The sequence below is a fragment of the Sinohyriopsis cumingii genome, chromosome 13 (assembly GCF_028554795.1).
Source record: "Sinohyriopsis cumingii isolate HCF-2022 chromosome 13, ASM2855479v2, whole genome shotgun sequence".
Taxonomy (NCBI): domain Eukaryota; kingdom Metazoa; phylum Mollusca; class Bivalvia; order Unionida; family Unionidae; genus Sinohyriopsis; species Sinohyriopsis cumingii.
Window position 1 is genome coordinate 48,738,945 of NC_142973.1, and position 17,568 is coordinate 48,756,512.

Here is a 17,568-nt window from a genome sequence, read left to right on the forward strand (position 1 = left end):
TTTTTCCATAGTATATTGAAAGTCATATTTCCATCTGCATTTGGGCTGCACCTACACTGAAGAACAAATTTTTTTTCAGGGATTGTATTGTGGAGTTCCAATAGGTACTGTTTTAACCAAACATGATGACATTCAATTTATTAATAAAAGATTAAGTATGATTTTTAAAATAAAATTAAATTAGAGTGTGTCGTGAGTCTCCTGATGTCTTGTAAGGTCACAAATTATCCATGCCATGAGCCTTCTGTTGTCTTGTAAGGCCTTGAATTATGCAGGCCACACGCCTTATATTGTTTTGTAAGGTCTCAACTGATACAGGCTGTGAGCCTTCTATTGTTGTGTTTGCCTCAAATTATGCAGGCCATGAGCCTTCTATCATCTCCTAAGTCCTTGAATTATGCAGACCATGAGCCTTCTATTGTTTTTTAAAGCCTTAATTTATGCAGGCTATAAGCCTTCTATTGTCTTTTAAGACCTCAAATTATGCAGGCCATGAGCCTTTTCTTATATGGTTAGGCCTTGAATTATGCAGGTCCCAAGGTCATATATATATATACAGTATGTTCTCATCCTTTAACTCAATTAAAATTTGTTGTCTATTTGGCAAATCACTTACCAATGATATATCAGAATTTTTAATTATATGTGTGTTTAAGTATGATATTTGGGTTGGGTTTTCTATGTAATGAGTAGTTAAAGAGCACCTGACTCTTATTGAATGAGATGTCAGACCATTTAAAGTTTTTAGGACTCTATCGTAGCTCATTTGGTTGAGCATCAGACTCATAATCAAAATGTCATGAGTTTTGACACCCACCCAGCCTAGCCTGGGTGGGATACCTTGTGTTATTAGGAATGTGATCTTTTCAGACAGGTTGGATATCCCTATATGTTATAAGACTATATGATGCAGTTGATCCATGTATGAAAAATGTCTTTCATGACTGGTGGTCTTCCAAACAGTGGTCTTTCAAGTCTGGTTTGATAGTATAAACTTTTATATGATACTGTCAGCTCTAATGCAAGCACTCACTCCACATCAAATGTATAAAACATATAATATTATAGAAGTTTTGAAGGCTTTGGTAAGCAAGCTATGGAAATTATTTCAGCTGCACAATCATAAATTTCATATAAAATGAGTGCAAGCCAAATATTCCACATATCAAATGAGCACAAGCCAAATATTCTATTTATATTAAATGAGCACAAGCCAAATATTCCACATATAAAATGAGCATGAGCCAAATATTTCACATATCAAATGAGCACAAGCCCAAGATTCTATGTATCAAATGAGCACAAGCCAAATATTCCACATATCAAATGAGCACAAGCCAAATATTCCACATATCAAAATGAGCACAAGCCAAATATTCCACATATCAAAATGAGCACAAGCCCAAGATTATATGTATCAAATGAGCACAAGCCAAATATTGCACATATCAAATGAGCACAAACCAAATATTCCACATATCAAAATGAGCACAAGCCCAAGATTCTATGTACCAAATGAGCACAAGCCAAATATTCCACATATCAAATGAGCACAAGCCAAATATTCCACATATCAAAATGAGCACAAGCCCAAGATTATATGTATCAAATGAGCACAAGCCAAATATTGCACATATCAGATGAGCACAAACCAAATATTCCACATATCAAAATGAGCACAAGCCCAAGATTCTATGTATCAAATGAGTACAAGCCAAATATTGCACATATCAAATGAGCACAAACCAAATATTCTGCACATCAAATAAGCACAAGCCCAAGATTCTTCATATCATATGAGCACAAGTCAGATATTTCACATATCAAATGAGCATGAGCCAGATATTCCACATATCAACATTTTGCATATCAAATGACAAAATACTTGGAGGCTTTATGTATTAAATGACCAAAATGTCAATAAAGTGCAAGGGCAATTTACATTTTGGTCACTTGAGATGTTACACATGAACCTTGTGTCATTATCATATATATGTAATAAAAAAAGATGTCATTGCTGAAATATGTCAATATTAGGAATATTATATCAATAACATGTAGTTGCATATTTTTATTTGGAAATTTCAGCTCAGTCAGATCCTGGGACACAGCGACCAGTTGTACATCCGACTTCCCAGCGGTCTGCGGATCTGGCAGATAGTCTTAGCCTTACTCTTCCTCATAATGGCACTTTGGGTAAGAAAAGGAATTGTGGGTAAGAAGTGGAGTTACGGGTATGGAAATGAATAGATGCAGATTCATGATTAAAATTAGTTTCCACATACAGTTATGGATAAAAGAAAGAATTATAGTTACTGGAAAGAATGAAGTTTATTTCCATGTGACATTATTATTGATAAAACAGTACAATATTTAAAGGACAAATTTTTATGCTTTAAATCCAAAATAATATGATCCCAAACATACGGGTGTAAAGTGTCGCCTGGCATTCATTTTATCAGTATGGTTAAAAATGAATCATTAGTTGGAAAACTTAAATTGTACCATTACAGAAGTATACCTTAGTCATTTATAATTCAAGTCAAACTACAAGCAACAAAGATCCTGATCTGCTGAGGCATAATTTGCTCTTAGATCAGTTGGACTTGACTTATAAATGAGTATATATGGTAACTGTAAACCCCCCTAAATTTAACACTGACTCTGAACATGGATCCCATTGAACTGTTGCTATTTCGCTTGGTTTTAGTTCTTGGCTGATGAAAACCAATTACAGTACAGTACTCTCTTATTATAATGCTATCCCAGGGAACCATGGAGTATACTGCATTATAGTTTGACTTTCCTATAATGAAATACATAATAAATATAATTCTACTACTGAATAATGAATATTTGATCCCTGTGAATATATATGCCTTATAACAGGACCCATGTTATAATGAAGGGTTTTACAGTGAGGGAATGTTTTTACTACCAGCCACTGATAACATGATGCCATGTTATATAAAAGGCCTTATAGTGAGAGTACTGTTCTGTAAGCTATTGATAGCATGATGCCATGTTATAATGAAGGGCCTTATAGAGGGGGAGTATTGTACTATCAGCCATTGACGTTATGATGCCATGTTGTAATGAAGGGTCTTAATGTGAGAGAGAACTGTACTATCAGCCATGGATGACATGATGTTATGTTATAATGAAACACCGTAAAGTATGCAGTAATGAAAGAATTCCACCAATTTCAGCAGAAATCTACTTTTTATCCACATTGAAGAGGTAACTTTTGAAATCATTTGAGATGATAAAATAAAATCTGTTTTCATTGAAGCATTTCATATACATGTACTTACAAAAACCAAAAATAGTTGGTAGACTTACCATTGTCCAGTACAGTCACCATACACACACCCACACCCACACCCATGTTTCTATTTTTAAAATTCATTAATACGGTCATTGAAATTTTTTCTTAATTAGATGCAGTCTTCGCTGCACTCAGTAGATTGGGGGGGGGGATAGGAGCCATATGTGACAATTGTTTTTGTTACAATATTCAGTGTAAATACCATCAGAACACAAAGCATTTGTATGGCACCCATCAGCTTAGTCATTGTAAGGGAGCAATCATTATTTGGTTAAGTGTGATAATTCAAATGGAAGCCACATACTGGTAGATTGTAAAATTACTCCTCTTTGCAATGGCTTCATCAGTAACAACTGAAAACAAATAATGAGTATCAAAACAAATGTAGAGTCTCATTCTAATTTTTTATGAATACTCATGTAGCCTTCCATTTTCTTTATGCTCTCACATGAAAGACAGCTTTAGTTAGAGCCCCTATAGAAAGTTAAAATATTTGCCAATAAAAATTTGCATTTAAAATGATACCACAATTATGTAAATTGCACACACTTTGAAACAGAATATTGATTTACGTTGCGTGATGAATGTGCAAGTGTTCCAGCATTATTTTTTTTAGATGCAGTAAAATTCATTGGCGAGACCTTTAATTACGTTGGGCATTGGGGATCCCATATTTAATGTACATCCTGGTTACCACAGCTGCAGAATTTTGCAAATATTGGTGCAGTAAATAAGCAATTTAGTAGATTTTGGTTCATTTGAACATTTAAAACAACTTTCATATTTTTTCTAGGCTTTCTGTAAATAAATACAAAAATCAGTAAATCTGAAACATAGGATGGTTTACCATAACTCCAATGATAAATTACATGTAGATACCATATCTATTCACTTATAAGACAAGTCCAACTGCAAACTGTACAAACCCAGATCTGCTGGCACATAATGCACCAGCAGATCTGGATCTGTGTAGTTTGTTAGGAGTAATCAGTAGAACAAACAACATAGACCCTGATACGCAGGTGCATTATGCTACAGCAGATCAGGATCTTTGTTGTTTATAGTTGGACTTGACTTATAAGTGAGTAAAGATGGTAATATTCAGGTTACCATTGATAAGCTGTGATAGAAGGAAGATAAAAAGTTACTGCACCTACTGACGTCCTAGATATCAAAGATGATGTGCAGTTAATGTAGAGCTTTTTAATTTGTAGAATTTTGGTGGTATATCTTTCCCTCATTATGACATCCTTCATTATAATACAAGCCCATATATAACGTTAGCTGCATGGACCCAGTGACCAAATTAAAACAATTGTACTTGAATTGTTCTATCAAAGGTTTGGCATTGTGGGTTGAAAGAAAACAACATGAAACTTTGTATTTTATCTTTATAACCTTTCTAGAACTTTATTTTTTGCCAAAATTAAAATGTACCAAAATCATAAAATAAAAAAAATATATGTTCAGTTACATACACTAAAATTATTATTACTGGTACTATTTGTTTGACTGGCATTTGTTTGATACCCTGTCTCCATTCAGTACTCATACACACAAAAATTTATCATTGTTACTGTACTGTGGTTTGGGAAAATTTAACTTGGAATTACCATAAGTTCTTGTAATAGGCCAAAGGAATATTTAATTAAGCCATGTTAGTTTTAAGAACAGATTGCCCATAAATGATGTTTATTAGGGACATTTGCAAATCTGGGTCTCTTAAATTTGATTAATGCAGTTCTGCTTGCTTATTCCAGGATTTATAACATCTTTTGAAATCTTAGAAACCTTTAGAAGGGAGACATCTTGTTTACACCACAATAAAATTTGATAAAATCCAGGAAGTATGAAATATGGTTAAAATATTCTTGTCTGATGCATACAATTTACTTTTAAAATTTGTAATTAAAAACAGTTTTAATTCCTTATGGATCTATAAACACAGATTTTTTTTATAGCATGGTGAAATATCTTTTGCTATGGTTAACTTCCATGATCCATCAAGATGCATCCTAACTATGAACCATTCACATAATTGATAATGTTAAGTGCAAGAAAGTGGATAGCAGTATTATTTTAAGTTGTAGGCATTGAAATTGATCCTGATAATAGCATACAACAGGAAATTGATAAAATTACTGCTACATACTGAAGGAGATAACAAAATTATTCATGTTAGAATTTTGTGTCTATGCTTCATGTTCACTAAATGTATAGCACTCCCTCACTTTAAGGTGGTATACTCTATGCTTCATTTTTACTCAATACATGACACTCCCTCACTTTAAGGCAATATACTCTATGCTTCATTTTTACTCAATACACAGCACTCCCTCACTTTAAGGTGGTATACTCTATGCTTCATTTTTACTCAATACACCCTCACTTTAAGGCAGTACACTCTATTCTTCATTTTTACTCAATACACAGCACTCCCTCACTTTAAGGTGGTATACTCTATGCTTCATTTTTACTTAATACACAGCCCTCCCTCACTTTAAGGTGGTATACTCTATGACTCTATGCTTCATTTTTACTCAGTACACAGCACTCCCTCACTTTAAGGCAATATACTCTACGCTTCACATCAAGAGCATTATAATGAGAGAGTGATGTAATCCAATTCCAAACTCCAAACACTGTGGACAAGATCTGCTATTGCATAAAATATGCTACCTAATTTTTTCGTTTTTAAATTTCCCCATTTTATTTTCCAGTGGAACATAGAATGTTGTCCATGCCTGTCTATCTATCCATACAGCCCATGTTTTCTTTAGGACATGCATTTGCAATATTCCTTGCTAAATGTAATGACCCCCCCCCCATAAAAATGAGTGATTGCACAAAATTTGAATGCAGTCTATTTTGCCATGAGCATAACAAAATCTGTGACATTCATTAATATTAGCAAAACTCAGTCAGATGTTATAAGCACTTCACAAGAGATCAATTGCCATGATCAAGTGCTCACTACTTTTTTGTAAAGAGCAATGAGGCATTTTTGTATATATTGCTGTTAAAAGCATTTTAGTTACAACACTTGGCAATGTTGTACAATGGCAGACATGCAGTTTTGGGTTATCAATGGTAACATCCCTGCTGTTACATGCAGTTCTAATGCATTATGATGCATTCTAATGCAAGCGTTCTAATGCATTCTAATGCAAGAGTTCTAATGCATTCTAATGCAAGAGTTCAAATGCATTCTAATGCAAGAGTTCTAATGCATTCTAATGCAAGAGTTCTAATGCATTCTAATGCAAGAGTTCTAATGCATTCTAATGCAAGAGTTCTAATGTATTCTAATGCAAGAGTTCAAATGCATTTTAATGCAAGAGTTCTAATGCATTTTAATGCAAGAGTTCAAATGCATTTTAATGCAAGAGTTCAAATGCATTTTAATGCAAGAGTTCAAATGCATTCTAATGCAAGAGTTCAAATGCATTCTAATGCAAGAGTTCAAATGTATTTTAATGCAAGAGTTCTAATGCATTCTAATGCAAGAGTTCTAATGCATTCTAATGCAAGATTCCTAATGCATTCTAATGCATACACTGTAGAATTATTGCCATAACACAAGATTGGTGCTTCCGTTATGATAATGAAAATAATGACTAAGTTTGTATTCATTTTTTGTTTGCCATTGCTGATATGCTTTTGTTTCCTACCATCATTTAAAAATTATTCTATTAAGTAAACATTTTTTCCCCTGTTTCCAAGTTCTGTCATTCAAATGCTATCAATTCTGACTGCTTCATAAGTATGTAATTAAGATAATCTGGGATAAATATGGACTCGCTCTATCTATGTCTTTCGTACCTGGCTTTATCCAACTCCTTGTGTGACCATTGATTCTGGTTCAGTACTGACATTGTCACATGATCAGCCTACAGCTATTGCATTACTTGTTGGTTATATTTCAGTTGTTTTCACTACCAGCTCAGCAAGAGTGGCATGTGTTACCTTTCAAGTTAGTAAAATGCTTGATACTTATTCGGTACATCTGACAAAATCAGTGTTAAAATACATGAATGTTTTGAAACAAGGCCAAAGAAGTATGAACTAATGCAAACCAGATCAAATGTAGCATGCTATGATGTCACACAGAAGGCAACACTATTGAAAATAAACTTTACTACTCCATGCATTGATAATGATCATACCTGATGTCTTGACCCAGTTTAGTGCCAGGCGGCAAAAGTCCAAAGTAATCAATAATTTTCATCTGAAAGTTTAGTGTTAACCACCTAAAGTGGTGATCACTTTACAATCAGGCACATACAGATTTTGGTAGAGCTACATTAGTAATAAATTTTGAATAACAAATACTATTTTGTTTATTTAGATCAATAAAGACACATACATGACCACATTGACAGATACTTTAAGATATCATAGACACCTACATGACAACATTGACATACACTTTACAATCATAAAAACATCTACATGACAAGAATGATATACACTGTAAAATCATAAAGATACCTACATGGCCACATTGACAGACACTTTAAGATCATAAAGACACCTACATGACCACATTGACATACACTATAAGATCATAAAGACACCTACATGACCACATTGACATACACTGTTAGATCATAAAGACACCTACCTGACCACATTGACATATACTTTAAAATCATAAAGACACCTACATGACCACATTGACATACACTGTAAGATCAGAAAGACACCTACATGACAACACTGACATACACTTTAAGATCATAAAGACACCTACATGACCACATTGACATACACAGTAAAATCATAAAGACACCTACATGACCACATTGGCATATACTTTAAGATTATAAAGACACCTATATGACCACATTGACATACACAGTAAAATCATAAAGACACCTACATGACCACATTGGCATTCACTGTAAAATCATAAAGACGCCTACATGACCACATTGGCATACACTTTAAGATTATAAAGACACCTATATGACCACATTGACATACACAGTAAAATCATAAAGACACCTACATGACCACATTGGCATATACTTTAAGATCATAAAGACACCTGCATGACAACATTGACATACACTGTGAAATCATCAAGTCACCTACATGACCACATTGACATACACTGTAAGATCATAAAGACACCTACATGACCACATTGACATACACAGTAAGATCATAAAGACATCTATATGACCACATTGACATACACAGTAAAATCATAAAGACACCTACATGACCACATTGACATTCACTGTAAAATCATAAAGACGCCTACATGACCACATTGGCATACACTTTAAGATTATAAAGACACCTATATGACCACATTGACATACACAGTAAAATCATAAAGACACCTACATGACCACATTGGCATATACTTTAAGATCATAAAGACACCTGCATGACAACATTGACATACACTGTGAAATCATCAAGTCACCTACATGACCACATTGACATACACTGTAAGATCAAGTCACCTACATGACCACATTGACATACACTGTAAGATCATAAAGACACCTACATGACCACATTGACATACACAGTAAGATCATAAAGACACCTACATGACCACATTGACATACACAGTAAGATCATAAAGACATCTACATGACCACATTGACATACACTGTAAGATCATAAAGACACCTACATGACCACATTGACATACACTGTTAGATCATCAAGTCACCTACATGACCACATTGATATACACTGTAAGATCATAAAGACACCTACATGACCACATTGACATACACAGTAAGATCATAAAGACACCTACATGACCACATTGACATACACTGTAAGATCATAAAGACACCTTAATGACCACATTGACATACACTTTAAAATTATAAAGACCACATTGACATGTACTTTAGAAAAGAGAGAAGAGTAATCTCTTACATGTGTTGATGTATGATAGGGAAATCTACCCTTAGGATCAGAATATAATTTGCTGTGTCTACGTGCAATAGGGAAATCCCACACAAAGGTGTCATAATTTATGGGATGTCTTGATATGTGGTAGGGAAATCCCACCTATGAAATCAGAATTTATGGGATGTCTCAATGTGTGACAGGGAATTCCCAACTATTGAATCAGAATTTACAGACTGTGTTGTTGTATGATGCAAAATCGAACCCTTGGGATCAGAATTTTTGGGCTGTGTCAATGTACAGTCGAAATTTGACCCTTGGGATTAAAATTTATGGGCTGGAACTTAGAAAAGTTTCATACTGGCTTATAAAATCTTTCCTTGTGTAGGGTTGTCACATGCCAACAAATGCGATGAATTCTGTTTTTTTTCTTACTACCTTACTATCTATTTACATTTATATTAGCTATTTCTATTTATTTTTCAGGCCATGGTTTTCCCCTCTCACTACTACCTGGTTATGTTTGAGACACAAGTTGGGGAGAGCTCTTATTTGCCAGTCAGAATGTATGCCATTGCCTTAGTCAGTGAGTATGAAAATAACACAAAGACTCAATTTTGGTGTCTTCAAATAAGTTCAAATCCAATAGACTTGTGTTTAGTCTCCATTTAGCAATTGATGAGACCTAGGTATAACTTTTCAAGGAATGATAGTGGCAGCAGTGTCATTAGTCTGTTTATTTACTGAAGTTTTAGGTAGACTTGTTAGATAGTTTTAGGTAGACTTGTTAGGTAGTTTTAGGTAGACTTGTTAGGTAGTTTTAGGTAGACTTGTTAGGTAGTTTTAGGTAGACTTGTTAGGTAGTTTTAGGTAGACTTGTTAGGTAGTTTTAGGTAGACTTGTTATGTCTGTTCATTATGACATGCTGTACCAAAATTATGTCCATGTTTATTTCCTTGTCAAAATGCAACATTTTAAGATCAAAAGAAATGTATATGAAATTGAAATCTATTTTTCACTTTTCCAAATTGAAGTGACAAGTCATTTGAGACCAAACTTGGTGGAAATGTTGAATTTTGTTCCTGTTGTTCCAAACTATATCAAGGTGGCTTTCCAAGCAAAAGTGTGACTTATATAACAACTAAGTGCAAAATCTAATTTTAACTTCCTTTCCATTAAGGCTGAAGTAATTTCGATAAAACTTAATGGGAATACTCCTACGGACATGCTCTACAAAACTTACATGCTGAATGGAAAAGACCATCAATGATATGGTTTCCACAGCAACCAGGTGCAAAACCTATTTGCCTTTAATTGTAGTATGCCTGACCTAATTTCAGTCAAACTTGATAAGAAAGTTCTGCAGACATGTTTTTACAAAAATGGCATCAATAACAAACCAGGTGAAAAACAGTTATTCTTGTAATTTTTAATGATCAGATGGTGCTGATTTTGACCAAACAGAAATGTACCTTTGGCGGTAGTTTTTGTGTACTGTCATGAGGCATTTTAAGTTTCTACAGAGTCAGTTTGATCTCAGATAGGGCTGTAATCAATAACAATTGCATGAATCTAATTTTATATCAATTCTCATGAAATCTTGAAAATATTTGACCTGGTTTGATCTTTGAAAATATAGTCCTAATGATGCTTATCTGACATTCTGCATGACTCAAGTTACAAAAACGAAAAAGAAACCCAGTTGAAATAACTTTTGAAAAAAGAACTTGATAAATTTTGATTAAATATGGCAGGAACATTCTTTGATTTGAATGTTTAGGAAGAGGTGAGCAAACTCAGGCTACTTTAGTCTCTTGTTGAATTTTATTTCAAAAACAGCCTGAAGAGTTTATGTTGGTTTGGATTTATTTTTGTGTTTTATGATCAGGACACAGTCACATAAAGGTTTAATTTTAGCGCCAAGGCACATACCCCACTATAACTGAATCAGGGTGATCTGATGGTAGAATTCAGACCTGTGCCTTTCCAGTCATGAGGCTGGCATATTACCTCCTGATGGTACAATTCAGACCTGTGCCTTTCTGGTCATGAGGCTGGCATAGTACCTACTGATGTTAGAATTCAGACCCATGCCTTTCCAGTCATGAGGCTGGCATATTACCTCCTGATGGTACAATTCAGACCTGTGCCTTTCTGGTCATGAGGCTGGCATATTACCTACTGATGTTAGAATTCAGACCCATGCCTTTCTGGTCATGAGGCTGGCATATTACCTACTGATGTTAGAATTCAAACCCGTGCCTTTCTGGTCATGAGGCTGGTATATTACCTACTTACCCACCAAGGCTACAAGGAGCTGGAGGTTGGGGGACTGGAGTAACATTTAAGTTGTACACTCTCCTTCTTTGTATTTGTATCATTCAGTGAAGCTGAATTATGCTTGATTTGAGAGTTAGTAGCAACCTTTTGTGATGAACATTTTGGCGACGGTGATAGCAGCTAATAAGTATCAGTAGTTATATAATTGCAAGGATACTTTTATCAGTCATGCATTAGTGGAAGTGATATAACCAAAAACACGTGTCAATAATCAGAAAACACAATACATTTATCTGGAAAAAGTTCATAGAGATAGCTGAAAATGTAATTGGTAGAGACACTATATCACAAGAAGAGGAATGATTTTAAAAGTCATCAATTTCTGACTCTATTCATTTGTACTGCTGGAAATTTAGACCATCAACCAAAAGAAATATTGTTGTGTTCACAGATGTTGTAGAATAGATTATATATGCTGACATCAATGCAGCATGTACATTTTCTTAATTATCAGTCTGCATTAGCAACTTGTAAGTGATATGTTACTGTTCTCATATTCAGTAAACATGATCTTCCTGCCATATATAGGTCTGCTTTACTACTTGTCAGTGACATGTTATTGTCCGCGTTTTCAGTAAACATGATCTTCCTGTCATACATCAATGATCAGCCTTACTACTTGCCAATGACATATTATTGTCATCATTTTTAGTAAACATTGTCTTCCTGCCATACATAGGTCTGCCTTAATACTACTTGTCAGTGACATGTTATAATCTTCATTATCAATTAATATGGACCTCCTGCCTTACATAGTTCTGCCTTACTACTTGTTAGTTACATGTTATTGCCCTCATCATCTGCTATGATACATAGATCCACCTTATCAGTGAACGTGCTCTTGCTGCCACACATAGATCAAAATTATGGAGTTTCAAAATCCTGACCATCAGACATCTTTTAGTTTGATATTAAATCATTTTCCCAAAAGATTAAACAAATAAATAAGATAACTTACCACTCACATGTATTTGTATATGACACAAAACCAGCCGCAAACAGTGTAAACCTAGATTTGCATTCACATGATATGCCACAGCAGATCGAAATCTGTGCAATTTTCTTGGAATTATAAGCATGACAAAGGGTACAAACCCAGATCTGCAGACTTAAATCTACACTGTTTTCAGATGGCTGAATATGAAACACAGGCAAATATGGTCTGCTTTCTTGTTACAGGTCTGTCTCTTGTATACTGGAAAACCCTTCAAACTTCGGATAAAGATGTGATCAGAATGGTTCTCCTGACAACAGCTGTGTTCTTCACTTTACAGACCGTTGGTAGGTATTTAAAGAACCAGTCAAATAGAAATCCATGTCTGATCATTTTTCCTGTTCAGGTTAATTTTAACTCATAACAAGCTGGAGTTCCAGTCCAAACACTAACCTCTTAATGCTGAGTGCCAAGTGAGGCAGCTGCTAGTACCATTTTTGTAAGCCTTTGGTATGACTTGGCCGGGGATCGAACCCACAACCTCCCACATCCAAGGTGGACTCTCTAACCACTCTAACCATAGTATGCAAACTGTCATTTATGATCATCATTTCTTTAACACAAGCAAAGTAAAATTAAAAATGTGTGTGGAAATTAATCATGCCAATCCACTGGTGGATATAATATCCAATTCAACAAAACTTTACAGCAGTTGTCACCAGGAAACAATGATGGAATTAGGTGATTACCAGAATTTTGTGTAGAAAATTTTGTTTAAAAAAATTATAAATATATCATGAAGTATGTTTGTTTGTATTAACTGGAATCTAATTTACACATGTTGTTGGATATACAGGTTGATCCAGTGGTAGGATTCGAAAATGCATGCTTTTGGTCAGGAGTCTGGCACTGTACCCACTGAGGCACATCAGCTCATCCTGGCAAAAATAATTCGGACTCTGTATGATGATGGTGATAATGATGATGATGATATATTTCATAACATTAGTTCAGTATGGAATCAAATTATCAAATTCTTACATGATAAATATACCGCATATGTGTTGTTAAACATATCACTTGAATGACAAGAAACCAGATGCTTGTCAAGAATGTATCAAAATTTTGTTGTTGTTGTTGTTTGTTTGGAGTTTAATGCCATATCTCAGTGCAAGTTATACTAAACATTGTGGCCAGTATAACTGGTAGGGAAAGAACCTGAGAAAAGCCCAGTAAGAATCACCAACCAATGAGAAGCTACTGGCAGGGTTTCTCACATACCCACATGGACTGAGCCTGAGACTTGGCTGAGCCAGAGATTTGAACCCAAGTGGACTGAGGTGAGGTGGCATTGATTGGTAAAGGCCAGCACTTTGGAACACTTGGTCACCCTGCATGCTCACATTTTATAGTTATAAGCTTGGTCATTGGGAAAGAAAATAAATGTTAAATTATAATAAATGTGTACTGGTTGAAGTGTTTTGCCAGCCAGGTAAATAAAGCTAATAAAAATCGTAACCCAGGTAACAGAATTTTAAGCTCAACAAATGTACCTAGAACGATGGCATGACTAATGTCCCTTGAAAGTCAGCAATAACATGGGTTATCTACCTTGAAATATATAATTCAAAAGATGTGCCTTTGAAATATTTTTCTTAATAGTGTGATGTGTTGAATATGCATGCATATTTTTCTTAGTGACATAAATCTCCATTGATAACCCCAAGCTCTTTGATAAACCCATTTCCAACTTTGAGAAAGTATATGTGTGTTGTACGTTCAGGAAACCCCTATCCAAGTTTTAGACCACAGCCCACTTTTCACAAATTTGATTACTTGGGCTGCCTGGGATTATCAAAGGAGAAATATATTGTATATAAAAAAATCTGTGAAAATGTATCCACTATATTTTGGCGTACGCCTCCTATACTTCAGTTTTGGGCATTTGGTGGCCCCCTTCTGCAAGCCTGTCCTTGTGTTCTATCCTGTGCCAGTGCTGTGTGCTGCTTGTTGTATTTGTCACTTCATATTTCTACTGGATTACTCGCACTAGCAAAGACTGGAGACAGAAGGAAGTGCGTTACTATCGGTAACACAATCAATTAAATAAGGGTAGGCTTTTTAGTTTTATCTCCCCTTTCTAGATAAGGTTGATTAAGTCCATGCTTCCTTTCAAATTGTATCAAAGGATGTATGCTATTATTAGTAAAAAATTCATACTAGGGGGATGCTTTGTAAATTATCTCCTCTTACAAAATTGCAGTGATGCTTGCTGGTAGTTTTAGTTAGCAAAAATAAAATGGAAAGTCTTTGGGATTCGTTTCCCATTAAAACTTAAGATCATTTTTCAGTTACTGTCTTTAACATATTTATGGTATTGTGTGTTTCAGTTTAGTTATTGAATAGCTTGTACAACTTCAAACATAGGGATGATGTGCCAGTTTGTCTCCCTTTAAAGATGTGAGTCATTTTCAAAGATGCATTTTCATTACATCTAAAAAATATTTTTTAATGTTTAAGTTTTTTGTCTGAAGCATATATGACAGGTATTGTTCATTTTTTATCTTAGTAATTTGTAAAAGTGTTGCAAATTACTAACAGATGCACGTATAAAAAATGTATACACATTTCTAATTGTACACTAATGATTTTTAAATAAGTAATTTAAATAAACATTACTAAAGCATGCCTAAGTTGAGCTTATACCAGCATTTTATTTCTTTTTTTTAATGAAAACCACAATTAAAATTTGGAATTAAGTGTACATACTTTCATTTATTGTATTTTCATAGTATAATGATAGTATAATAGATTATATCCATAATTATAATACTTTCATTTGTGAAATGATTGGGTTGTACAGGAATTATCCATGGATTCAAGCACAAATATGTCTGCCAGTTCAGAGAGTGGCATCTTATTACTCGGGTTGTCTGGATGTGTGAAGAACATGTCACTGCACACACATTGCAACCCTTGGTTATAAACTCATCCGGGTTGTCTGGATGTGTGAAGAACATGTCACTGCACACACATTGCAACCCTTGGTTATGAACTCATCTGAGATGGATATGGCCTGTCATCATTATTTTTGTCATAGATTATTGAAACATGGCCTAGTCTAAACAAGCCCAACTTTTCCTTTGCAAATTGATTGTATAGCTGATTTTATGTAGTTCTAAAGAAAATAGCTTATAAACAGAATTATCATAGAAAAGAACTGCTATTGGATTCCTTACTGTAAACCATTTTGCATCATTTCCATTTCCCGTCTTTGCTGATAAAAAGTTATATGTTGTATTGTATGTGTAAGATTTATTTACATTTTCTTCTTTTTAGTTCCTTCATTTCATAGACTTTAGGCCCCATAATCTTAAAACTTTTTTTTTAGCTCAACTGAAAACCTTAAATTCTAGTTTGATATTTATGGTTGATATATGTCATTAAAATTTGGCAGTCTAATCAAGTGATCAAGTTATGAAAATCTGAGTTTTTTTAATTCATGTTGTATTCAGATTAAAGCTATAAACTGTGACAGTTTTGGGACTCTAAGCTCGAGTTTCTTGTCCAACAGTTTTTAGAATAACAGGCTAGATCTCAAGATCGTTAGTGAAGGCAGTGTGTATTTAACATCAAGTATCATTTTCATTTATGTGAATCCTTTTTATGAGTTTTGTTCTTTATTTACAGGTGTCCTGTATATAGAGGTTAACTATATATATAGGAAATCATTTTCATATTTCTCCAGTAATAAGACCAGAGGGTCAGTTTGATAAATTTGTGAAATTTTGGGGGTGGGCTTATTAATGAACATAGATCACCTTACTATTTACTAAAATTGTGTAAAACTGTAGATGGGATTATCACCTGATAAATATGGTATATGGAGGTTTCTGTTATGGCACTGCCATGTTTCTCTGTAGATTGTCAATCTGATATGTATTTGAAGTCTTGGATACAGCCCATTGTCAGATAATAGGATTTTGACTTCTCAGTCTGATATGTATTTGAAGCATTGGATACAGCCCATTGTCAGATAATAGGATTTTGACTTCTCAATCTGATTTGTATTTGAAGCATTGGATATAGCCCATTGTCAGATAATAGGATTTTGACTGCTCCAATGGCCTAAGTGGTTAGAGCATCCCCCTTGGATGTGGGATGTCATGGGTTTGAACCCCAGCCAAGTTTTACCAAAGACTTATAAAAATGGTACTTGCAGCTGCCTTGCTTGACACTCAGCATTAACAGGAGAGGCTAATGTTAGGACTCATTGGCCTGGTGTCAGGATAATGTTACTGGGTGGGACATGATGCTACATGTCAGCAGCATGATGCCCCAGTGCTTGACATCACCATACACTGCCACACTGTAGACATCATAGCGAACTGTTAAAGCTACCTTAAAAATCTAAATAACACACACAGATAATAGGTTTTATTTATTGTATTATTTTCAGTAGACAGGATATTACGTGAGTGCTCATTTTTAATGAAATGAACTTTATGAAACTGATATAATAATTTCTATAAAAAAATTACGCAATGGTGAGTGACGAATTTAAATTATCTAATGAATTTAATTAATTTCACTTGGAATTAACACAAATTAAAGATCACAGAATGAAAAATATTGATTTTGTCTGAAACACAGTAGAATATTGAGTGAAATGACTCTGAAATATGATAACATGAGGTGTTATACAGTAACATACATAACAATTTAATACACATTAACGTACATAATAATTTTAATTCACATATATTGATGTAAATAATGCAGCAGTAATGTAATCAAATACTTGATGGAGCTGGTACTAAGCTTGATATTAATTTTGTCTATTTGTCTGTCTGTCCATCAGTAATTTGGTTTTCGAAAGATAACTTCACTGGAAATTATTGCATTTAACCAAAGTTGGTATCCAGCTTTATATCTGTAAGACCTTAAAAGATTTTGATTTCCAAACTTCTCTGATCATTGGGAGGAGATATGACCATGACAAAGGGTGGAGCAGTTCCTCAAATATTTAGAAATCCTCAGATCCTATCCTGAGATCAATCCTTCTCCAAGAAATTGCATTTTAAAA

General features: G+C 34.4%; 1 protein-coding gene across 2 annotated transcripts in view; it reads left to right on the forward strand.

The window, feature by feature from the left end:
• LOC149785508 (uncharacterized) overlaps positions 1-17,568 on the forward strand; it is a 408,800-nt gene that overhangs the window by 378,954 nt on the left and 12,278 nt on the right. The window contains exons 4-7 of one of the 2 annotated variants that reach the window (XM_089979308.1): positions 2,089-2,196; positions 9,695-9,794; positions 12,728-12,829; positions 14,418-14,594. In XM_089979308.1, the coding sequence (XP_089835434.1) occupies positions 2,089-2,196; positions 9,695-9,794; positions 12,728-12,829; positions 14,418-14,575 (468 nt within the window). In that variant the 3' untranslated portion in view covers positions 14,576-14,594. The remainder of the gene's footprint in view (positions 1-2,088; positions 2,197-9,694; positions 9,795-12,727; positions 12,830-14,417; positions 14,595-17,568) is intronic. The other variant, XM_089979307.1, reaches the window with a different exon arrangement.